General features: G+C 41.5%; 1 protein-coding gene and 2 non-coding genes across 5 annotated transcripts in view; 2 read left to right on the plus strand and 1 right to left on the minus strand.

The window, feature by feature from the left end:
• The window catches only part of LOC119727509 (protein furry homolog-like), a 64,143-nt gene that overhangs the window by 21,594 nt on the left and 17,629 nt on the right, over positions 1–24,920 (plus strand). For 2 of the 3 annotated variants that reach the window (XM_038199404.1, XM_038199405.1), the window contains exons 26-44: positions 1,182–1,414; positions 2,519–2,766; positions 3,717–3,854; positions 4,214–4,581; positions 4,925–5,020; positions 6,257–6,478; positions 7,753–7,853; positions 9,700–9,885; positions 11,070–11,310; positions 11,457–11,667; positions 12,546–12,644; positions 13,419–13,668; positions 14,606–14,826; positions 17,300–17,410; positions 18,552–18,749; positions 19,522–19,689; positions 20,749–20,889; positions 22,548–22,727; positions 24,309–24,332. In XM_038199404.1, the coding sequence (XP_038055332.1) occupies positions 1,182–1,414; positions 2,519–2,766; positions 3,717–3,854; positions 4,214–4,581; positions 4,925–5,020; positions 6,257–6,478; positions 7,753–7,853; positions 9,700–9,885; positions 11,070–11,310; positions 11,457–11,667; positions 12,546–12,644; positions 13,419–13,668; positions 14,606–14,826; positions 17,300–17,410; positions 18,552–18,749; positions 19,522–19,689; positions 20,749–20,889; positions 22,548–22,727; positions 24,309–24,332 (3,436 nt within the window). The remainder of the gene's footprint in view (positions 1–1,181; positions 1,415–2,518; positions 2,767–3,716; positions 3,855–4,213; positions 4,582–4,924; positions 5,021–6,256; positions 6,479–7,752; positions 7,854–9,699; positions 9,886–11,069; positions 11,311–11,456; positions 11,668–12,545; positions 12,645–13,418; positions 13,669–14,605; positions 14,827–17,299; positions 17,411–18,551; positions 18,750–19,521; positions 19,690–20,748; positions 20,890–22,547; positions 22,728–24,308; positions 24,333–24,920) is intronic. The other variant, XM_038199406.1, reaches the window with a different exon arrangement.
• On the plus strand, positions 4,111–4,183 carry Trnas-gga. Its single transcript has one exon. It is a non-coding gene; the product is annotated as a tRNA-Ser (tRNA).
• Positions 20,192–20,321, minus strand: LOC119729398. The gene has a single exon (XR_005271244.1). It is a non-coding gene; the product is annotated as a U4atac minor spliceosomal RNA (small nuclear RNA).

Here is a 24,920-nt window from a genome sequence, read left to right on the forward strand (position 1 = left end):
GCTACTTCCAAGCCATGGCATCGGTGTTCAATAACAATAGAGAGGGCAACAGCAATCACAGGTAAGCACCTATACTCCTGGTTGGTTAGAGTATGTTAGAACAGTCCCCAGCAGCCTATGGTACTAAGATGGGCCATCTATAGGTGCTACACAGGACCTGCGCAGGTGGCTAATGGCTACTTCCAAGCCATGGCATCGGTGTTCAATAACAATAGAGAGGGCAACAGCAATCACAGGTAAGCACCTATACTCCTGGTTGGTTAGAGTATGTTAAAACAATCCCCAGCAACCTATGGTACCAAGATGGGCCATCTATAGGTGCTACACAGGACCTGCGCAGGTGGCTAATGGCTACTTCCAAGCCATGGCATCGGTGTTCAATAACAATAGAGAGGGCAACAGCAATCACAGGTAAGCACCTATACTCCTGGTTGGTAAGAGTATGTTAGAACAATCCCCAGCAGCCTATGGTACTAAGATGGGCCATCTATAGGTGCTAAACAGGACCTGCGCAGGTGATTAATGGCTGATTCCAAGCCATGGCATCGGTGTTCAATAACAATAGAGAGGGCAACAGCAATCACAGGTAAGCCCCTATACTCCTGGTTGGTTAGAGTATGTTAGAACAATCCCCAGCAACCTATGGTACTAAGATGGGCCATCTATAGGTGCTACACAGGACCTGCGCAGGTGGCTAATGGCTACTTCCAAGCCATGGCATCGGTGTTCAATAACAATAGAGAGGGCAACAGCAATGGTACTGAGATTGGCAATTCATCTATAGGTGCTGCACAGGACCTGCACAGGTGGCTGTAATGGCTACTTCCAAGCCATGGCGCTGCTGTTCAATAAAATTAGGGAGGGCAACAGCAATGGTACTGAGATTGGCAATCCATCTATAGGTGCTTCACAGGTCCTGCACAGGTGGCTTATGGGTCCTGCACAGGTGAAGACTGGTACTCCAGAATAAACCCTAGCAGCCTGTAATACTTAATAAGATGAGTCATCTACGGGTGCTGTACAGGACCTGCACAGGTGGTTGAGTCAAGAGGCATTTCATGAGGATTCAGGCTGATGCAGTGATATTTTCATATCTGTTACCCTGGTTCGAATCCAACCCAAGCTGAACATGGACCATAAAATGGTATTATACATGAATAATTTGCTTTTCTACCCATCAGTCACTACCCATGTGAGGTCATCCCAACCCTGTGCGTGGTCCTCTTCAAGACAGCTGATCCTTACAGCACGGTGCGCTCTACCGCCTTGCAACTCCTTCAGGTGTTGGACAAACGCTTCTTTGGCTCTGGCGGGGTCAAGAGCAAGCTACAGCCGACCTACGGCAAGTCTCACAAGACGCTGTCCCATGACCTGGCACGGCTGCATCCTGAACTCACCTTGGCTGTCTTTTCTGGTAGGTAACCCTTAGATCTGGGCCTTATTTTTAGGCCCTGCTTACTGTAAGCAAGCAAACAATTTGGAATCCCAAATCGCAAAACTTCAATGAATTCAGAACTCTGCCGCCAGACTTGTTACCCGTTTACCATCACGACGACACATACCCCCAATACTTCGAGATCTCCACTGGTTACCTGTCAGTAAGCGCATCATCTTCAAAACTCTACTCTTATAAATGCATCGACGGTTCATCACCATCATACCTTCGCGACCTCATTGAACCCTATCAACCACCGCGCACCCTACACTCTGACTCAGCGCTGTTGCTGAAGACCCCTGCCATTCACACCAAAACGTATGGACATCGGTCCTTCACACACTCATCCGCTACTCTCTGGAACTCTCTCCCACAACACATCAAGACTGCAAGAACTGAAACTGAGTTCAAAATTGCACTTAAGACATACCTATTTAACATTTAATTATTTTGTGTTGTAAAGCGCATTGAGACATTGTGTAATGCGCTATATAAGAACCGTTTTATTATTATTATTATTAAATATCCATATATGACCCAATCCATCAAAATGAGTCGCAATTTCGCCTAAGCTACTTTTGAGTAATTGGCCTCTTAACAGAATATTTCAGCAATTGGCTTTTTAACAGAGTAAATGTCCCTTGTACTAATTTGCCTTTTTTAGTTTCCTTTTTAATACTAAGAAAGGACTTTACTGTTACTAACAAGAGCGTCACTGATACAGAATCTTTCAACAATTAGCCTTGCCCTTTTAGTTTTGTTTATTGAGAATTCTATGCTTCCATAGAATTTTAGTCAGCACACAATAGTAATCACTGATTAAAAATTACAGCAAACATGGTTGATCGCAGTGAAATTGTTATACCATGTTTGTTACAAGCAAGCTTGCTGGTCGAGGTTTCCACTAGTAAATAGGTGAATTGTACGCACTGAGCACAAACCACCAATATTATCACATCAGTGAATATTAAATATCAACATCACAATGATACAAATTCCACGAAAGGGCAGTATGTGACTAACAAGAACGCTACTGATAAAACTTGAATTGAAAATGAAACCTGTTTTCCCTCATCCCGTCAGAAATCACGGAGCGTTTTGAATCTGCACCCCTCACCCATCGCAATGTCATGCTGGAGATCCTCCTCCCATGGCTGTACAACGTTGAGCTGGTCGGAGAGTCGAGCCGCGATGGCACAGCCCTAGGCAAGCATGAGAGAGACACTGACCCAGAGGACCAGGATCACGGTAGCCCATTCAAGACCTGCGGCTGGGGATCCAAAAAGGCATCTGATATCGTGCTGAATAACCTCTTCTTTATTACATCCGAGGTTAGAAACATTCATTATAAAGGGTTTATGACCCTATTCATTTGTACAATTAAGGAGGGGTTTGTCTAGCCTCATTGTCAGTTCATGTTTTAAACAAAGCGAATATCAAGCGCATTGTATGACGTCAACGATCGCAGTGAGTGTTATGCGTTATAAAATTGCTTACATTCATGGTAAAGATATAGTCCATCATTTGTAATTTGTGCATTTTGTTCATTTGAAGCAACAAAAGTGTGCAAAATCTAATGAAGGATACTGAACAACTAACCTGATGAAGTTTCAGCTCAGCTTCAGTTGTTCATTCCGAGAAAAACAGCATTCTAGGATCTCAATTTCAAATCAAATGTTGCTGAATCATGTATTGAATTGTTTTGAATTGCAGCTATACGCGATGTCGCGCACTGATCCGACGAATTATAGCAACCGCGCGCGAGTTTGCGTCGTGCCAATGCTTGCGCGCGCTGCGCCGAATAGCAAAACAAACTACTATTTTAAATTTTCCTACGGTGCGTCTTAACCGTTGGAAAGGCCTTCTTTCGTTGACTACTTCAAAATGACAGCTTGCCAGAAAGAATAATTTCACAGGGAGTTTAGTCCTCTTACTATCTTTCAACCAAGTATGTTTTTCAACAATAATACGCCAGTTACTTTTTCGGATGGCTGCAAATGATGGACTATAGCTTTAAGCATTAACTAAACTTAACAGATTGGCTGATAAATAATGAGTTCAATATCAAATCTACATTGAAGTTAAATCTGAACTTGAACTTTTTTTGAAAACAATTTTGGACTCAAATGGACTTCCACTTTCTTTGTTATTGTTCACCAGCGTTTATCATTTGCATCATCAGAGCATCTGATCTCAGAATGGTGATAATAAGCCCATAATTCCTAGCCTAGCAGGTAGAATTGTTAAATGATGCCACTTTTTCCTTTGTTTTCCCCCTCAGAATGGCGACGACCACTCCCAAGAACTGGAGCAACTCTGGGCAGCCCTGTGCACCTGCTGGTCTGGTAACCTGCGTCTCATCCTGAATTACCTGATGACATTAGCTGGTATCATGACCAACCCGGACCTGCTACCCTATGTGAGTAAATCACTGAGTGTTGCATGCTGGGATAGCTAGGAACACATTAATAACCAGATCTGTGTTCAGGCATGAGCAAGAAAACCCTCTTCTTAAAATGACATTTTTATGGGAAGGTGCAAGCACGCGTTTTATAGATAAGCCACTGACATCAAAGCAAATTTTCAAATGAGCCACAAAGGGAAACTGGCATATATGGGTTTATGGCTTTTGACTAGCGCCCCTTGGACAAACGCACAGGGAACCGCCAATGTAGGGCTGGATAGCTCAGTTGGTAGAGCATCGGAACGGAAATCCTGAGGTCGTAGGTTCAAACCCCGCTCCAGTCAATTTCTTCCTTCAACAATATTACTATCCAGGTCAAGCATGTGATGACCTGCATTGCCCAAGCCAAGCCCCAGAAACTGATGGACGAACTCATGAAGGAAATGTTCTCCATTGAGCTGGTCAACTCCAGCGTGGAACGGATCGAGGAGGCTCCATACTTCCAGCTCTTCAACCAGAACAAATTCACCACGGCCTCCCCCGAAATGGGGAGTACATCGTCCCTGCCTGACAAGGTGCAGAAGGTGGAAGCGAGCCGTACCACTTCGGATAAAGGGGTGTTTCACAGGAGGAGCAGCAGCGGAGGGACGTTGGAGAAAGCATCCACTCCACAAAGTGGGAAGTCATTGGCTTCTCAGACATCCTCACAAGAAATCTGGAAAGAAAGAGATAAATCAGACAGGTATGAAAAACAAAAAGAAAACAAATCGTAACAAAAAAACAAAGCTGTTTCGGCAAAAGTGCGAAAACAGCTAAAGACAGAACCGGAAATTTCAAACGTGCATGTGAATTGATAGAATACATTGAGCTCTTAGAATCTTAGAATGTTGTATTGCTGAGCAAGGCAGGCCAGGTAGTCAAGTTATTAAGATGTCTGCATTGGTAAGCAGGGGGTTGTAGGTTCGAGTCCCACCCAAGCCAACTTTTTGCTCTCAATATCACTGAAAGCACTGTGCAGTGTTTATAAAATTGAAATTGAAAAGCAAAACCCATTAATTTCACATTGAATTGTGTTTACCCCGCAGCTCCATGCATCACAGTAACAGCAGTCTGGCTACACTGACCAGCACATCCACACATAGCAGTGACCAATCAATGGCTGGGGTGGTAGATAAAGCAAGGTGAGTATCCACATCACAAAGCACTGAGTACGTTCTGTCAAGTTTATAAACATCAGGGCTCGAAATATCCACTGGACCGTGGACCGTGTCTAGTGGATTCAGCGTCGGTCTAGTGCTGTGTGTGACTGCACTAGTCCGGCTGTCTAGTGTTTTTCCTTGCACTATATAAACAAAATGACCCCCAAATATACTAGCAGTTGAGGTCTGATTAATAGCGTGCTTTGAGTTCATTACTTGATTGATTAAAATTACTGACAAAAAACTCCCTGTGCCTTGCCGAAACGCAACGAAGCTGCCTGCCAACGTGCCATCCATGCCAGTCTCAGACATACGTACGTACATACAGTACATGTACGTTGATGCTCCGTTGGTACGAAGTCGCGATGTCGGGCCACCACAACTTGGATTGGTAGCAATACGTTGTATTTATATTACCGCTGTATCTCCCTATTAAACGTCCAGGCTCACTGCGGGCAGACAAGCAGAATCCCTGTACTGCATGGGGCTTTTACGAAGCAAAAGACCCTGCCCGCTAGCAAGGGAATTAGACTAATTTTTCAGGGGAACTAGCCAAGTGCACACACGAAACGGGTGACTCGTAAATAGCATTTTGTTGTATTCCTGTCACATACATGTAGTGCAAAATGTTGTTTTTTTTCTTATTTATGACACAGGTCTTGTAAAACTAGTTCAGGTCTTGTAAGATTCTTCAGTTACTAGACCTGCTGTCTAGTGCTTTTTTTCATGAAATTCGAGTCATCAATTAGTATTTTTTTGCCTTGTAAGAAATAATGCCCGTTTCACTGATATTCAACTAAGGTTGCATGAGTCTTCTGGTAAGACTGTTTTTACAGATTTGGAATGAACTAGAGGATTATATCATCGCCTCATGCTCAGCTTCGAAAAGACTCAATTAAATCTAGTCGCTTAGTCCACCACTTCTATGAGTGATCTATACAAGTCCATCACAAGTTCAGTCACAAGAAACAGTGGATGAATAATAACAAAGGAATGCCTTTGTCAAAGTTGAGTTGAGTAGCTTGTGAGTTGAATTGGGACTGGAGGACTTGTGATGGACTTCCAAGAACTTGTGTTAGACTTGACTACATCTCTGGTCGAAACTTCCCTTCTAACCCAGTAGTCACCTGAACATCTGAAGTATCGCGAGGCACTCTATAAAAAGCTGTTGAACTTCAGAGTTCACATTCAAGACAAACATCTGTTAATGTTGCTCAGATTGTCTCAAGCCATCAAAGAAGAAGAAGAAGAAGATGATGAGACATCAACCAACCCAACCAAGACCGGTGAGACCCTACAGGATCAGTTCACACATTGGAGGAATCAGTTCCTTGGTGTGGGCATGGTGCTACCGCTGCCTGTACCTGATGAGGTCTACTGCGCACCTCTCTCGGAGTATATTGATGATATTGAGGCACCACCTTCAGGTTCGCTTTTCAGGTAAGTCAGATGGGACGTTAACTGGACTTAATGCATTATTATGATCGAAGGCAGTGTTGTAGTTAATATAGTTGTGACGGATCTAGCTGCCGAACCGCTGAACCGAACTAAAATTCGCCAAACATAGCACCTCCAGAACCGAACCAAACTGAATTGTTCAGTTCGGATGTTCGGAAACACTATTTTAGCGGCACGTATTTTGATTTGCGCAAGCAAAATAATCAAAATTTGCCCCATAAAATTATCAAATTGTACTTTTAGTTAGACAAAAGCAATAATTTAGGTTGACGGTATCGACTTCTGAAAGGAAATTCATGTAGGTCTACATGTACGTGCAGTCATTAAGTGCAGGTACAAAGTACAACGGCAACACAATCAAGGACTACATGTAAGCAACTAAACTCAACTCTCATTTCAAATTTTGCACTTCGAGCACTTAAAAAATACACCTCTTTTTTTATTCGCACTGCAAAGCAGCAGGCATTGTGGCGTGGTTGGGTTTATTCTGGCATGGGACTGGGTCCTACAAAGGACCTACTAAAACAGGTTTATTATGCACGAAGACGATTAACAGGTATACTAATCCGCAGCAATTCGTTTTGACGTTCTAATTTGCTGCCGAACCTGAACGAACCAATGTTCGGATAAATATTGCAAAAAACATACCCAAACTGAACCCCAACTGAACCTGAGGGTTCACTTTCAGTACTAGATGGATCATAAGTACACCATAAGATATTTTTTTATCGAAGGTGGTGTTGTGTTTAAGTTACTTGTGATAGAGTAAAACCCGGTTCATACTTCATGCGAAAGCGAATGCGAAGCGAAGTTGACGTCATGAAACATTCGCTGCGAAATTCGTCCGAGTTGAAATGTGTTCAACTTTTGCGAATTCGCAGCGCGAATACTTGCCATGTCGTCACAAATTCGCGTTCGCTTTCGTTTTCGCGCTGAGTATGAACCGGGCTTAACTCACATGTCAACCCACAAGTTTAATTTACTTGTGATAGAGTAAATCACATGTCAACCATAAGTTCAGTCACAGTCACAGGAGATCAACAACAACAAAGGAAAACCTTCGTCACAATTCATTTGAATAACTTGTGACTTGACTTTAGACCTAATGACTTGTGATAGACTTATTATTGCATGGTGTCACTGCAGACTTCCGCAAACATATTGTTGACCTCATACATGCAGGTTTTCAAATCTTGCAAAAATCTTGAAAAACCAACACTGGTTTTCAATTTCTTTACGTTAATTGTTTTTGGCAGGTGCAATCTTGCCACTGTGCTGATGACAGACCTGGTCTCGGAGAACCTGGACATTGATTGGTCCATCCACCTGCCTCAGATCCTACATGTTCTGTTTCTTGGTAAGTCAAAACTAGACATTCCTAGTCATAAACGAATGATTTCTTGAACTATTGATATCATGAGGTGTCAAGACCATGTTGATTTCCCAGCTCTACAGTTACCCACAATAACACATAGCTGCCAACTATAACGAACCAAAACCTATTATTGCCCAAAAACTTCTGGCGAAATGTTGCGATAATGGATGGACTGGTGACAAGTCTAATAAGCAATGCGGTCAAGCACTTGATAGACATCAATGCGGTGTGCGCAGTGGAGTACTTGAGGACCAGACTAAAAATGTTTTTCAATGGTGTGTCATTTGTGTGCACCTTCCGGATTTGTGGTTGTGTGTACTGTGACTACTTTTCAGTGACGAGCACAATTGGTCGCTTATTGCCGGGATGAGACCCATCAGTGTGAGATTTTAATCATGGAATTCAATAAGAGTATAGTTGGAAGAATTGGTAATAGAGTTTGAGTTTATCACAACGTCCAGAAAAGATAAATCAGCATGCGTTTGCAAGGTATGTTGGCGGGATATTTCTATTGCATACGGTGGTCCTAAATCATTGTGTGTAAAAACATGATACAAACTCGAAACTCAACATCGATGGCATGCATCTCAAAAAAATATGCGCACATGTTATTATTGTTGTTATTTATTTGACTTCAACAAACAAATATAGACAGTAAAACAAATTTATTAAAAAAATATATTTAAAAAAATATTTTATTTTTTTAATTTTTTTAAAATTATCCTATGGCCTACAGTACATTATTAATCACAACAAGAAGGGTATGCACATGTATGTGTACATGTAAACCATGTACCTGTACTCTGTTGGTAAGCTGAAAATGACCGCGCGGGTTGATAACTAATTGGGATTTTGAAAAGTTGGCAGCTATGATAACAGTTTTAGCCAGTCTAGAGAGGTTGAGAGTGGTCCCAATGTATTGTGCGTGTGAACCAAATGCTAACCTGCAGAATATTTAAAACAAAATTATCAAATCACATTAATTAAATAAAAAAATATTCCAGTGTGACATCAACTAAAGCCTCATTTGTCATTCTCAGGTTAAAAGAAATATGTGATGCGATCAAGCTACATGAGTCGATTGTCGACCCTGGTCAAAAAAATTTTTATGACAGATTTCAAAAGAGCAAAATCTCAGCATTACTGCTTTGAAAACCGCATGCTGATACCATCTTTAGTTCAAAAATTATGGAAGTCGGAACACCAAGAGATGTGATGAAGTGATGTGATGAAGTGGCCCTATTTTGGCCTGTATCTCCAAATAAAAATTCCCGACAAACAACTCATTTAGCTTGATCGCATCACATATGTGTGAATTATTACATGCAGTTTAGAAGCTCATGGCAAGCTGTCACTAATTTAGCAAGATGTGCAATATATTCAGGATTTTCTCCCTTGTAACATATATTTTTTTTTAACTAAGAGAGTATTACTGATTGCCAACTTAGCTTAGGAAACCAATCACATTCATAGCTATTATGGGCTCCGTGCGCCAACGAAAGAGGGCGCCCTTATACCTAGCAACGACGTCCCATGGGTGGGACATTTAGCTGGTTGACGCGCACCGTTCCTTGTGTGTGACGCAAGTACACCAGGGGATTTGTACTACATGCAGTGGTGCGGCCGTGCTTCGCGGCAAAATTGCAGTCAGGCAAGATGGCGTCGGTTGGTCACCCCCAACTGTTCCTTCTTTGCTGGTGAGGGGGGTACTTGTGAACGGAGCGGATACAGGCCACCCATTTCTTTATGGCTACCCATTTCTTGATTTTCACAAATCTCACTGATTTTTGGTAAATTTGTCTCCAATTCTGTCAACTTTTTGTCTCAGGTTTGGACCATTCCTGGCCCACTGTGCATGAGCACTGCAAGTGTCTCTTATTGAAGCTCTTGATAGCTCTATCCCCTCACAATGACTACGTCTATGTAGCACAGATGTTGCTATCTCACCAAGTCATCAGTGATCTGCATGCGCTGACTGAGGCTCACGTACCACTCAAGGAATACAACTTCACAGGTCAGGAAGGCATAGTCATTTCTTGGTATTCCTGTATCAAAATCATCTCGTTTGGATGACTTGAATCTTTTGATCTTTTAAGAACCCTTGAGCTTTCCATATGACTAAAGTGCTCTTTACCACTCGAGCACTTCCTAAGTATTGAATAACAATTAAAATCTTAAGAAGAACTTTTAGATAGATTTTGGCATTCACCGACACTTATCAGCTCAGTATCGTCCATTCTTTCTGAGACTTTTCGAGAAAAAATGTGCAAGCTTTCCATCCAAATTCAGGGAATTGTTTATTCATTCCTTAAATATCTGCCTTTAGTCAGGAGAGACCACCAAATCCATTCAGTTTACTTTTTTGGAATCGAACCAGAGACAGAGTAATACAGGGTGTTAAAAAAAAAAAGGAAACCCAACTTCAAAGAATGAGTATGGACAGACGATATGTTTACTGGCTATAAAACTGGTATCATCTGAAGGCGTAATCTCTATGCTTTTCAGTGATACCGTGTTTAGGTTTTCTGAGTCATGCATCACTGAGCATCATTGTCTTGAAAACTGGATGCAAAAATGCAGTTGGTTCACTTTCATAAAAAAAAAAACAGGGCACGGTGTGCCTATTGTTACGGAAAATGTCTGTGAAATGGCTTGAATGTTAATCCTTGGGAAAATGGCACATTGTTTTGAACGTGGCTCGGTCAAAACGTGAAATTCAAGACAAACAATAAAATCCAGTTTTGAAACCAACCCGACTTGGTTTTTTTTGTTTCTTTTTATGCACTCGTGTCTTCTTCTTGAATACTTATTCTCATGCACACCATGCCTATTGTGTATGACATGAAGTGAACCAACTGCAATTTTGCATCAAAATCTCATGACAGTGGGGCTCAGTGATGCATGACCCTGGAAATGTAAACAACGTATCATTGAAAAGCATAGAGATTACGCTTTCAGATGATACCAGTTTTATAGCCAGCAAACATTTAGTCTGTCCATACTGGTTCTTCAAAGTTGGGTTTCCTTTTTATTGAAACACCCTGTACATCACACTCACCAATATCATTGACGAATGTCCAGCCCTAAAATGCATAACTATCATAGTTTGAATCCTCAATTGCTGTTAACATCTCTTTCGTTGTACAATGAAATACCAGATTTTGAGCTCAATTTCTCCTACCTTCTCTCCCCTCACAGGAGGCATTGTTTCCAACACCAGCACCCACCCAGCTGACAACATCCCCTCGGACCTCCAAGAACTGATCGGCCTAGGCTCCACAACCACCATCAGCGCAGGGTCCACCATCTCCGTGTCCAGCGCGGGCAGCGCGGCCACGGTCATTCCCTGTGGGGTCAGTGGTGCCGTCCAGATCAATGTTGACCATCTCAGGGGGGATGATGAGACCGCCAAAGCATTGATGGAATTCCTGGTGACACGGTGAGAAATCGAATATAAAGATAAATATGTTAATAAATTGAACTTGAAATCATTATTTGAAAAAGTTTAATTTGAAAAGAAAGTGGTTGCTGGTTTCAGGCTGTAATTGACTTAAAGTCAATTTTATCAATGAAATTGTCACTCAGGAAATGTCGCCCTCTATGGAGCTGCGAGGAGATCACCCCCAAGGTCTTCTCCATCAAGAGCGCGGAGCAGATTGAGATTTTCCTGAGACACGTGGTCCGTGTCTTCCAGGGTAGCGTGAGAGGAGCTCACCTGGAGCAACGTTGGGCCCAGCTAGCTCTATCCATGGCCCTGTCATGTCCATCTAGGCATTATGCTGGACGCTCCTTCCAGGTAGGGGTCAAGAAATGTTCCTACCAATATTAAGTTTGCCTTGATTGAATTAAAGGGAATGTACAACATTTGCTTTTGCTGCAATTTTCAGAAATAAATGGATTTGGAGGATTAGTATGTTATAACGAATATTGTTACACTGACACGTTTGCTGTAGATGCTGGGAAAAAAAAAAAAAAAAACATATATTATCTTGTAGTCTGGTTCCCTGACCCCACTTAAGATGAAACGGAGTAATTTATAGACTTGGGAAAATTGTAAGATCATAGAATCAGTCTAGCAGGCTTGTAGTCTTCACAGGTGTGTAATCAATTGCCAAGAAAATGCAGACGAACTAAATATGAAAAATTAGGAGCACTTTTTAAAAAAAAAAGCCAGTTTTCTCCAACGCTGGTCGGCCGACCAGCATTGGAAAAATACAGTTTTTCTTGAAAATGTCAGCACACCAGGAGCCACCATTGTACAGGATGATTCAGACTGTCATTCCCGAACAATCCAGTAAGGTATTTCGTGATAATTTGATCATTTCATTTTTTGATGTTTGCAAATGTTGTATCTTTCCTTTAAAGGACAGATAATGTTATAAGCACCGTATAATTGGGTAAGATTTGAGGCTTTGCATGGCGGAGATAATTCCACCACTGTAAAATGCGTGCTGTCCAAGAGTCTGTGAGAAACATTCACAAGCTTTCTCGAGTGGGACTCGAACCAACAACCACCAGCAAGCTCAGTAGTTGAATGATCACGATTTATCTGCAGAATTAAAAGAGGAACTTAGGGGTGTAAGTCCAAGCTTAGTGAACCCGGACAAGCGATCTCACACAAATGCATACCGTACTGTATACATTTATACTGTTAATTGCTTTGACATTTTACAGATATTCCGTGCTCTCAACATCCCTCTGTCATCTCGGATGCTGTCCGAGATTCTGTCCCGATTGGTTGAGACGGTAGCAGAACAAGGAGAGGAAACACAGGTGAGTTATGGTGCAGCCATTGCAAGTAAAGTCACAAGTAACAGGGGATGATCATTTAAACAGGAATGCCTTTGTCACAGTTAATTTGAATCATTTGCCAATTCACTTGAGACTTGTTAGTGAGTTATGATGGACTTGTGATGTACTTGTGATGGATTTGTTATTGACTTGTGATGGACTTGTGATGGACTTGTGATGGACTTGTGATGGACTTGTGATGGACTTGTGACGGACTTGTAATGGACTTGTGATGGACTTGTGACGGACTTGTGATGGGCTTGTGATTGACTTGTAATGGACTTGTAATGGACTTGTAATGGACTTGTAATGGACTTGTGATGGATTTGTGATGGGCTTGTGATGGATTTGTTATGGACTTGTGAAGTACTTGTGATGGATTTGTGATGACTTGTGATGGACTTGTGATGACTTGTGATGGACTTGTGATGGACTTGTGATGGACTTGTGATGGACTTGTGATGGACTTGTGATGGACTTGTGATGGACTTGTGATGGACTTGTGATGGACTTGTGAGGGACTTGTAATGGACTTGTGATGGACTTGTGATGGGCTTGTGATGGACTTGTGATGGACTTTTGATAGGCTTGTGAGTAACTTGGGATTTAAATGTAATCGACTAATGATAGACTTGTAACGGACTTGTTATTGACTTGTAAATAATTTGTGAATTGACTTGTGATTGATTGTGATTGACTTGTGATTAACTTATGATTGACTTGTGATTGACTTGTGATTGACCTTTTCCTTCCCAGGGTTATGTGACTGAGATTCTTCTGACCCTAGAGGCATCCATCGACGTCCTCTCAGCCGATCTGGTCTTCACAGATCACCGCGAGCGCGGCAAGACGGGCTCCTCACGCAAGAACGACTTCCGCAAATCCACCAGTAACTTGTACAACCTGCCCGGTGGGGCGTGTGGGTTTGATAACGTCAAGCGTCACTCTATATCATCAGCCAAGATGATGGAGAATGCAGCTAATGCTGCTAGTAACGGCTCCACAGGTAATGATGAACTTAAGGCCTGATCTCACTTGTAAGGACAGGTAAACTCCTCAAAGCTTCTGAGATTTCATTGGTGGCTGTTCATCCTGACGTTTTTCTCCATTTATAGTCTGATCGGCAAAGTTTTCAAATATCCTTACATGCAGAAACCCAGTTCTGTTGAGTTGACCCAGTGTCAAAGGTCATAAAGTCAATCACTCACTCGCTGATCTCAGACTCTTTGAGAGAGCTATCAAGAGAGAGCTATCTTAGAGAGCTATCAAGGAATGTTAAAAAAATAACCCGGAAATTCACAAGTTTTACAGAGAAATTGAAATTACATTCAGGATTTTTTTAGCTTTAAACAATATTTGTCTGAAACAAAAATGTGATCGGTTAAATTTTTTTATCAGAATTGCATTTTTTAAGTCAGTGAAATTTTTTTGACACTCTGCATGCACTAGCTCAAAACTGAGCTAGTTAAAGCCTAATTTAACTTTCACGGTTCGAAACGTTCACAGTTCTTGAAGATAAGTAGATCCTTTACTCTTCGTCTTCCATATATCAGAGATGAGAGGTTCCTCGGATTGGTCAAAATTTGGGATCAGAATTGCATTTTTTAAGTCAGTGAAAAAATATTGACACTCTGCATGCACTAGCTCAAAACTGAGCCAGTTAAAGCCTAATTTAACTTTCACGGTTCAAAACGTTCACAGTTCTTGAAGATTAGTAGATCCTTTACTCTTCGTCTTCCATATATCAGAGATGAGAGGTTACTCGGATTGGTCAAAATTTGGGATCAGAATTGCATTTTTTAAGTCAGTGAAAAAATATTGACACTCTGCATGCACTAGCTCAAAACTGAGCCAGTTAAAGCCTAATTTAACTTTCACGGTTCAAAACGTTCACAGTTCTTGAAGATTAGTAGATCCTTTACTCTTCGTCTTCCATATATCAGAGATGAGAGGTTACTCGGAGCACAGAGCTCGCAGCAACACAGCCAGTGAGATAGACAAGCCACGCTTCCACCGCTCACGTAGCACTCAATCACTCAAGATGGGAGAGAGTAGCATCGAGGATCGACTCAATCTACTGACTCAGATCTTCTGGATCTTTGTCTCCTTGCTGGAGTCTGACTACGAGTATGAGTTCCTGATGTCACTACGATCGCTGGATAAGGTCAGAACAAAGTTTTCAATTCTGAACTTCTTTTAATGCCTCTTTTAGGAGCTCTACCTTTTTAGCGATTTTGACAATTCGTCAGCAACACGACGAAGTAACACCCATGTACATACCAGTAAAAATTAGCAATCGGAGAAAACGGCATCTAAAGTTGAACGCCTTCTAAAACAACACTTTGCGTCAAAACGGCAGAAGATTTTCAGTTGGGTTTCTCGTTGTGGACACTTACTGAATTTATTACATCTGCTGTTTTTCACCTGTTTGTGTATTAAATCAACAAGAAATAAGAGAAAAAAGGTGAGTGTTAGTTCGTGAAACCGAAAAAGCTGCGAAACTGTAAATTTTCGTTTTCACAAAGTAACACTCTTTAGTGTATACAACACGAGGAAAGTGCAACTTCAGGTCAGCACGCGCACACTCATACAAGGAGAGTGTTACTTCTTGAAAACGTTTTTGCTCGCATTTGAGCAGAGTGCGCGGCATGCATTGCAATGGTAAATGGAACTTGAGTGTTACTTTGTGAAAATGAAAATTGTCACTTTTGCGCAAAAGTTGCCATGGATAATTAGCGTAATTATTAAAGTAAAGCTCTTGAAGCTTTGAAACTTCGTGCAATGGTAGGCCTTGATGAATAATGTTTAAAAATGTAAAAAAACTGAAAATCGAAAAAAATATGGTTTAACACGTGGAGTGTTACTTCATGGAGATGCACAGCACTGAAATAACAGAGGTTTGGCTTTGGGGGAAAAAGCAATCAGCCTGATGTTCTTGTAAATTGAATTGCTTATGATGAATCTCTGCTCTGAATTAAACTTATCGCAAAAAGTTGATGAACCCACATTCTTTGCTCTGTCAGAGTGCATTGAATCTCATGTAAAGCAAAAGTGCCTGCACTATACAGGGTGAGTAAAAAAAACCGAAACCCAAATGTGCAGTTTTGCATGTAACACTTTTAAAATCTAGGATATGAAAGCCCAATTCAAAAGCTTTCTTTTAGTTCAAGAATCATTCAAATCACTCATGTACTTTTCAAGTTACGGAATTTTAAACACAACCACCGTTTTAGGTTCTGTCCACGGATCACAAAAAAGTTTAGTGTTCTTTCAGCAAAACGAAAACAAATCACATAAGGATGTGTTTGAATTGTTTTCGTTTTGCTGAAAGAACGCACACCTTTTTTTGTGATCCGTGGGCAGAACTATAAAACGGTGGTTGTGTTTAAATTCCGTGACTTGAAAAGTACATGAGTGATTTGAATGATTCTTGTACTAAAAGAAAGCTTTTGAATTGGGCTTTCATGTCCTAGATTTTGAAAATGCTACATGCAGAATTTCAATAAAACAATAGTCCCGACATTTGGGTTTCGGTTTTTTTTTTACTCACCCTGTATACCAATTCGGTGAACAAAATTAGTAGCCATTTTTAAGTGGAACAACGTTCCTGCGCATGCTGCACGTATTCTTGAAGAAGACAAGGCGTGCAGGCATTTTGGTAACCCTACTTGTCAAAGGAGTCCGGAGTGCATGCGACTACCTGAGCACAACCTGCACGATCCTGGTGCCACCTCAGAAAATGGCTGTCACATAATTAGTCCTACTAGTGCCGTGCCCGTCTAAAATGTGCATGTTCGGGAAGCGCAAATTGCTTTGCCACTGGTATTGGTTGCATGCTTGCGGAGTTTTTGAGAACTGCTCGTGCAAACAACACACGCAAGAGATTCAATGGTGTTGTTTTCACAGGTTGAACGCACACTCACGTCAAATTTGTGCCAAGTGTGAAGTTGTTTGGGCGAGTGGTTCTCGAAAAAACTGCAAAAAATAGTGCAAATATTCACCCCTTCTGGACAATGGTATTGCCCTTCAGTAAGGTTGCTCAGTCGAACGCCTACAATGGTCGATCAGTCAACTGCAAAAATAATATGCCCGCGCATTCACCACGTACGTGTACATATGGAAACATGGTATGCAGTGCTATATATTCACCCATACTGGACAATGGTATCGCCCTACAGTACACGTGCGCGTGCCCGTCCTTTTTGCATTGTTTGCGTCATATTGAGCACAAGCGCTTTAGCTTAAACATGACCTAAACAATTGAAAAGAACATCAGTGCGTGGTGGTCTAGGCTACATACTGGCACGTTTGTCTCAGAAAATATTACTTTTTTGCAGCTTTTTCGAGAACCGCTCGTCCAAACCACTTCAAACTTGGCACTGCACATTCTGGTGTCCCGAGCAATACAGCCGCCGATTTTCAACTTCATACAGTGCCCGGTTCTGGAGATAATCGAAATACAGACAGACACACAGACACACATCCGGAAATTATAGTTAGATATCTTTCTCAATCCTTCAAAATCCTTCCAAACCTACATTTATGTTTGTGATTTATACCACTTTGCTAAAACAATATGTCTAAGTTGCTGTTGACAAGTTGAACATGTTTGATCTTTTATTCTCATTGATTTATAGTTGATGAAGCACCTACCTCTAGACCGTCCTGAAATCAAGAACAAGCTGGAGCATGTGTTGTCTCAACTGCAATGGGAGGGCTTCCCTGGACTGCAGGCTCTGCTGCTCAAGGTAAAAACTTATTGGCTTTGTGTACACACTGTAGAGGGCGCTGTGCCAGCTGATTTAGGGACCGTGACCATTCAGCCCTGGTATGAAAAGGGCCCCCCGGTACCTTGTCCGGTCCAAAGCCAGTCCGGTCTTCAGCCCAGGCTCGTCCGGTACATGGTCCTGTCTGACCATAAGTTTTGAAGTCAGTCAGGTGCATCATTTTTATTGCCCTTCAGAGAACGTCCAGAGCAGAGCAATAGCAGACTTACCGGATTAAAGATAAAATCCTTCCATAATGCCTTGGTAATTTACGGTCCCATTGTGCGCGAAACCCAATGGCAGGGGTTTTGATCTGTGCCGACGAAAGTGTTCTATTGTTTCGCGCTGAGAGATGAAAACCACAAGCGGGTTTCTTCTGGGATATATTACATGTGTCAATACTTGCAAAAACAATAGACCCCAGGATAGAGGAGTTCCTGATTAGCAACCGGACCAGCTCCTGGGCCGGTAGCTGGGACGGTACGAGAGGACTTCTTGGGAGGGGACGAGCTTACCGGGGGACCCTTTTCATACCGGGGCTGAATGGTCATGGGCCCTTAGGTGCACGTCATGTAGACACATTGCAGCTTGTATGTGACCATTGTTAGGGTCTAGGAATAAGCCTCTGTACTGATAACGTCACACTTTGCTTACATGTGCACTTTCCTATGGAGCCAGTGGGGGCCCACGGTCCACTGAGCACCTAAGCACACACGTAAATAAAGTGTGACGTCATCAGTACAGAGGCTTATTGAGTTAAGAGAGAAATGAATTTGCCTGGCTGGTAGGGGTAGCAGCACACTGATTTTTTATGGTAAAAGGCTTTAAACATTGGTATTTTTGGTCAAGTCTTTGTTGTCAGGAGGGTAAGTATTCCTCAAAAGCGCAAAAGTCACTGAAGAAAGCATGAAGAAACATGGAGAAAGATTAAGAAATGTTCAATTTGAGAGATGGAGGAAAATGAGGGCGTTATGGTTCAGGAAAACCCATGAAATCAGACGGGATGAAAAGTTAATCCAAATGTCTGCCTGGCAGGATTCGAACCTGGGTCAGACAGAAAAATCCCACTGCACCAACCTCACATGTCTTTACTATTTGGACCCTTTGTGTCGTTCCTTTCCAGGGCTTCACGTCCATCGTGACTAGCGACATGACTCTCCTGCTGGTCTCCAGACTGATTGGCCACACCCACCTGCGTGTCGTGGACCCCACCCAGGCTGGGGGATTCCCCATGAACATCGTGGCGCTCCTGCCGTATCTGATCCAGCATTTTGATCGTCCAGATACCTTAGCCAACGAGATTGCATACAACATTGGTAGAGTGAGTATCCAAAGATTTTAATGTGTAGATTGTGGGGTTTTTGTACCTCATGTAAGCAAGCTTCAATAAAATTTCAACAGAATGTCAACTGAAATTTGCTGAATTCTTCATTTTTAAGGGGTGACCAGTCTATGCATTCCCTGACCCATGTTTACTCAGGTTAATCAGGCAGTCACAGGTTGAGCAAGTTAATTTAATTTCCCTGCTAAATAATGTTTGATTTCCGTCTGCAAACTCACATTTCCGAAGGTTAAAATAGGATGTAGGCTAAGAAAAGAATGTAAGATTATAATAATAATAATAATAATTTGGGAGGCTAATCATCCTTACTCGCAGCTGGTATGCTGAATTGCGAAGGACGCGACTACAACGTGGTCGGGCCGCTGGCACGTAAAGGCGCCTATGGCTGCCGGCCACATCGACCCATATATGACCACAGGAGCACAGCCTGAGATCGAAAGTGTTTGATTTTTCCGGAGGGAGGAAAACCGGAGGGCCCGGAGAAAAACCCTCGTGGCACAGGAGAGAACCAACGCACAACTCTACTCACATGCGATCCGCGGCCAGGATTCGAACCGTGGTCACCTTGGTGAGAGGCGAGCGCTTTACGCACAAGCCACCCGTGCCAACCATACTATAGATGACGATAGTATGCGAAAAGGACACATGATTCTGAAAATCATTTACTCTACCTTAGATATTTTTTAACTGGCTGTCTCTGTTCTCTTTCAACCAATAAACAAATTTAAATCGGATTTTTTTTTTGGCACAGGTGTGCCAGGAACGGTACACCCGGATGGCGCCGCTCTCCACGGTTCTGACCATGTACAGAGACAGAACCTACAACAGAGACAGTAAGGCTTGGACCAGCGTGGTCTGCCGCTACATCCACAATGCTTACTCCCAATTCAGCATAGCCATGATGACATTCCTTATAGAGGTAAGACATTGAAGGGGATCTTGTTGGTGCTGTTTGGTCCACTTGTAAGAGTAGTCAAACTGCAGCCTTTGAGATATTGCAACTAAATTGTTTTTGTGTCCGGAAGTAGATGTTTTCCACTTAAAAATGCCCATTTCTTCTAATTGACACCATTTTTAAAGGAGTAATTAACCTATCGCGGTAGAATCGTGCCAACGCAGCTTGTGAAATATTGTCCAATAACATGATATACAAATGGACGCTGAACGCGCAAATATGAGACAAACAAAACTGAATGTACACAGTTCAATAGGGTTGTCTAAGGGGCGTGGCAAGCTCGCAAGTGGCGATAGGTCAATTTGACAAGATGGTTGTGTACCAATATCCAGTAATATCAATATTCCAAAAAAAAAATCCTTTTACAGCAGAGAGCTGCTTTTATTGAGGATTTCTAGTAATCTACAGATTGATTGAGCGTCTGTCTTTGAGTTTTTGTGTTTTTCTCCCAGTTTTTGTGGGAGGGGTTTCCAAAAATTGCACCCTGACCTTCACACTGGAGTGGGAAGGCGATGCGTATGTGTTTATATGTGTCAGCAGGACCACTCTCGCTACACGCTCATTGAGTGTTCACGCTCACCCATGACAAGGACTAGTAAACTCACAAGAAGCGCAGAAAATCACTTATAATAAGTGTGTGAATTCTAATCACAGCGTTGCACTGGAATTTTAATTTTTCAAGTTGGGCATGTTACTCACTTTTAATTATATTAAAAGAGAAATTGTATTTTATTGGTGTCAAAAATGTCTTCTTTTGTAGACTAAGTCAATCGGATTTTAAGATATTGTCTTGTCAAAATTTGTGCATAGATTATGCAAATTTATGCAAATGTGGGCGGAGCCATTGGATAACCACTCCCGGAAATGTATACTTTGCCTGTTTCATATTTTTTGTCGGCTTTATTTCATCGGCGTTATGCCACATTTCAATCTTGGAAATGGAATGTTTACATTTACATCTGTTTTGTCATGTTTTAATGAGAATGCTGAATTTTATTGAGAATTTAATGATCTTCTTGACAGGTTTTGGAGAAAGGTCCCATGTGCAATCAGGCACCTGTCCTGCAGATTGTGTACAATCTGATCCACAATATTGACCTGATGGCGGCCCCCATGCAACAGGTCAATGATAACCTGCTCAGAGTCATTGCTAAATATGTGCAGGTGAGTGGATAATTAATAACCTGCAGACTTAAGGACCTGCAATCTTGGCCATGGAGAGACCCAAAACATGTAGCACTGGAAATTCGCCTTAAAGAATTTGCTTCAATTGTGTACAATCTGATCCACAATATTGACCTGATGGCGGCCCCCATGCAACAGGTCAATGATAACCTGCTCAGAGTCATTGCTAAATATGTGCAGGTGAGTGGATAATTAATAACCTGCAGACTTAAGGACCTGCAATCTTGGCCATGGAGAGACCCAAAACATGTAGCACTGGAAATTCGCCTTAAAGAATTTGCTTAACCAGTTCGCGCCGGATGATGTGTATACACGCAAACGTTTTACGGTATTCGGAGCGGATGACAGATAAACGCGCAAGGAGCGAGGCCAGAAATATGTGTCAACGACCCGCTCACAGCGAGCAAGGCCGGAATTATGAGTGTGCTGCCCGAGGGTGACGGATGACGGATAAACACGCTGGGAGCAAGGACGGAAATATGTGTCAATGACCCGCTCACAGCAAGCAAGGCCGGAAATATGAGTGTGCTGCCCGAGGGTGATGGCTTCAACCCGCCTGGCATTGAGGTCGAGTGAAAAGTAATCCTGCGCCTCGTTCCGTTCTTGTCAAAATAACCCCGGCGCAAATTGGTTTAACATCACAAATGCTCATGTAAATTTAAGCATTCAGGAAATCACGAACATCATGAAGTAGGCTTAAAGGGAATGTACAACATTTGCTTTGCTGAAATTTTCAGACTTAATTGGATTTGGAGGATTAGTATGTGATGGACAATATTGTTACACTGACTTGTTTCACGTTTTGGGCTTGTAGATGCTGGAAAACCAAGAAAACCAATCATGTTCTTGTAGTCTGGTTCCCTGACACCACTTAAGATGAAACGAAGCAATTTATAGACTTTGGGGAATAGTAAAGTCAGATAATCAGTCTAGTAGGCTTGTACCCCTTCACAGGTGTGTAATCATTTGCAAAGAAAATGTGAAATAACTAAATATGAAAGTTTAGAAGAAGTTTTTGAAAAAAGCCAATTTTCTCCAACGCTGGTCGGCTGACCAGCGTTGGAAAAAAACAATTTTTCTTGAAAATGTCAGCACACCAGGAGCCACGATTTTACAGGATGCTTTGGACTGTCATTCCCTAACAATCCAGTAAGGTATTTCGTGATAACTTGATCATTTCGTTTTTTGATGTTTGCAAATGTTGTATCTTCCCTTTAAGATTAACACAGTTTTCCTTTCAACCAGCGCCATGAATTTCGAAGCTAGAGTTTGAAACTGCTAACCATCTCATTCACTGAATGGGAAAAAAGTTTGTCCTGCGAAATGTTTATTGTTTGAAATTGGTTAGAAAACTGGTTCCCAACTATTATTTGCTTAGTTTCTTAGTATACTAAAACAAATTAACAAAATAGTATATTAAAACAAATGATTATGTTTGGCACAGCAAGTCCGTGAAGCGATGCCTTGCACTTCCTAAATCAAAACCAAAATTTCAATCCAACATGCAGTTGACTTGCACCTCTTTGAAAATAGCTGTACGGATCTATTATGTAGAACACAGATATTTCACAAAATCAGCCTTATTTGTGAAACCTTTTAACTAATTGATAGTTTGGGTTTTTTTGGTTGTTGTGCAGGGAGTTCACTGGCAGGAATCTCTGAACATCTTGAAGGTAGCCGTCTCCAAATCCTCCTCCCTGGTCAAGCCTCCAGCCATCCCTGAGGAGGGCATGGGCAAGAGGTCATCATCCCTTGACCTGGATGGAAGGAAGGAACTACCGGGACGCACTATGGAGTTCACCTTTGACCTTTCCAAGGTAAGCTAACAGTTGGGAAAAAAATTGGTTATGGGGAGATAGATCACACTGACTGAAATGTTGAGTTGGTACTGCTGCAACCGATTTCACGAAGCGCTGCGACGCGTCGCAACTCGAGTTACGACGTGTAACACGTCGCAACTCGCGACGCGTCGTATCATCCATTGCACGAAAGTTGCGATGTGTTGAACGCATCGTAAGTTCCTTGACAACGGCTTAAAACTCATCGCAAGTAACGACGTGTCCAGTGGTCATCGCAAAATAAGAAGAGTAATTTTCTAAGCCAGTTTTATGCCATAAACATTACATTAACAAGATTATAACACCGAGGCAATGTGTGTAAAGTTGTAAATAGAAAATTCATTGAAGGATTATGAATTAGACTGGAATGTTAGAGTTGAAATTTCAAAGTAGCTATACAGTCCACTGAGAGCTTGTTTTCCTTCAAAATTGCATCACACGGCCGCCATTTTGTTTTACGTTTTAACAAATTTCGAGCTGCGATCCGACGACTCTTTGTTGAATATCAGACGACTATTTACTGCACGCTGACTCAATACATAAAACAGTCACCGAGTTGTGCTATAAATACACCTACGACGCGTAGCACTTACGACGTGTTTTGTGAAAAAGATCGCAGGACGCGTCGCAGCTGCGACGCATCGTAGAGATACGAGGCGTCGCATCGCTGCGATGCATCGTAAGCTACAAAGAGTTTGATGAAATCGGGTGCTGGTCCTTCTTCATACTTCCCCCAAAATGGATGATTTTTCAGTAATGAACCATTGTTTAGCCCTCATAACCGGACAGATTTAGTTGACAGACAACAAAGTTTTGAAGTGCAAATACTTCATTTGTAGTTATAATAAACGACCTTGGCACGATGCTTGTACTCACACATGTACAATGAAAATGTTTTGTCAAGAATCAATCTTAATCAGCCATTGTATAAACTGATACCAAAATGTTGAAAATGACCATTTTGGGTGTAGCAGAATTTACCTTCTAATGGGCAAATTGCATGTTCACTGTTGGGTTACCTAAGAATTTAACAAAATTTGAGACTTTATTAGAAGTTTGGATCATTAACATGAGACCAACTAAAAGGTATATATGCAGTTTTGTTAATGACCTGTTTAGTGTTTACATTTGGACAATTTTGGCTGACATTGAACATTGTTTTAGTTTGATGAAAAGTTACGTTCTTTTGCTCAAATATTCTAATCTTAGCTAATACATGGGATGAAATGACAACTTTTGCTGTGATAATGATGTCCAGTGTTTTCCAAAACATGCATGTGTCTTAAAAGACTGTTACGAATCTTGAGGCGTTTCATCAAAATGCACTATGCATGTTGATTGACATTTTTCTATTAACATTTATTTTCTTCACTTTTCAGATTTGTAACTAATTATAAATTACCTCTGCTAGCAATTAAAGAAAAACATTTTTAAGGGGCTTTTTTTTACTCGTAAACACCCCTTCCACGCCCAAAAAAGGTTTGATGATTGATCTCAAACCTCCAGAATTTGTATAACACCACACTGCGTTTATTTTGTTTCCATTTAATTTTCCAATAGGTGGTCGACCCTGATGTGTCTAACGTGAGTTTTGATTTTTTACCTAACACGGTCCCAAAGTGTGCCAAATGTATATATACATGTAGTAGTTTAAGAAGTGTTGTCTGTAATTAGTTCGTTATTTGTGAGTGATTTTCCCACTAACCATTTTAATGGCAATATTTTTGGGGGGGGGGGGTTTAGTGTTTACATTATAGGGCACTGAAAACGCTGGTTACGTTTAAAGTGAAAAAGTTTAAAAATCAATTCAAACTTGGGTGTTATTCTCTGAAAATAGAGGAGCATTCCCCTTAAACAGTTTCAAGGTTTAAGTATTTAAATATAGGAACTTGGGGGTTTCTAGTTGTCTTTTTTGAGAAATAAGGACAAAGATTTTGCAGTAATTGTGTCCTTTGTAGTTTATTTACTTTTTGTGGGGGTTGAAAATGGTTGTCTCATCCCTCCTACAAATCATTATACAGACTAAGAGTCGAAATTTATATTCACATAATAAAAAAGAAAATATAAATTTCTGGTACCTTATATTCCATATACTAATAATGAACAATCTCCCAAATTGTAAACTCTTTGTACTTTTCACCACTGTGGTTTTGGTCTCGTAACACATTCCTT

Source organism: Patiria miniata, unplaced genomic scaffold, assembly GCF_015706575.1.
Source record: "Patiria miniata isolate m_02_andy unplaced genomic scaffold, ASM1570657v1 HiC_scaffold_20, whole genome shotgun sequence".
Lineage (NCBI taxonomy): Eukaryota > Metazoa > Echinodermata > Asteroidea > Valvatida > Asterinidae > Patiria > Patiria miniata.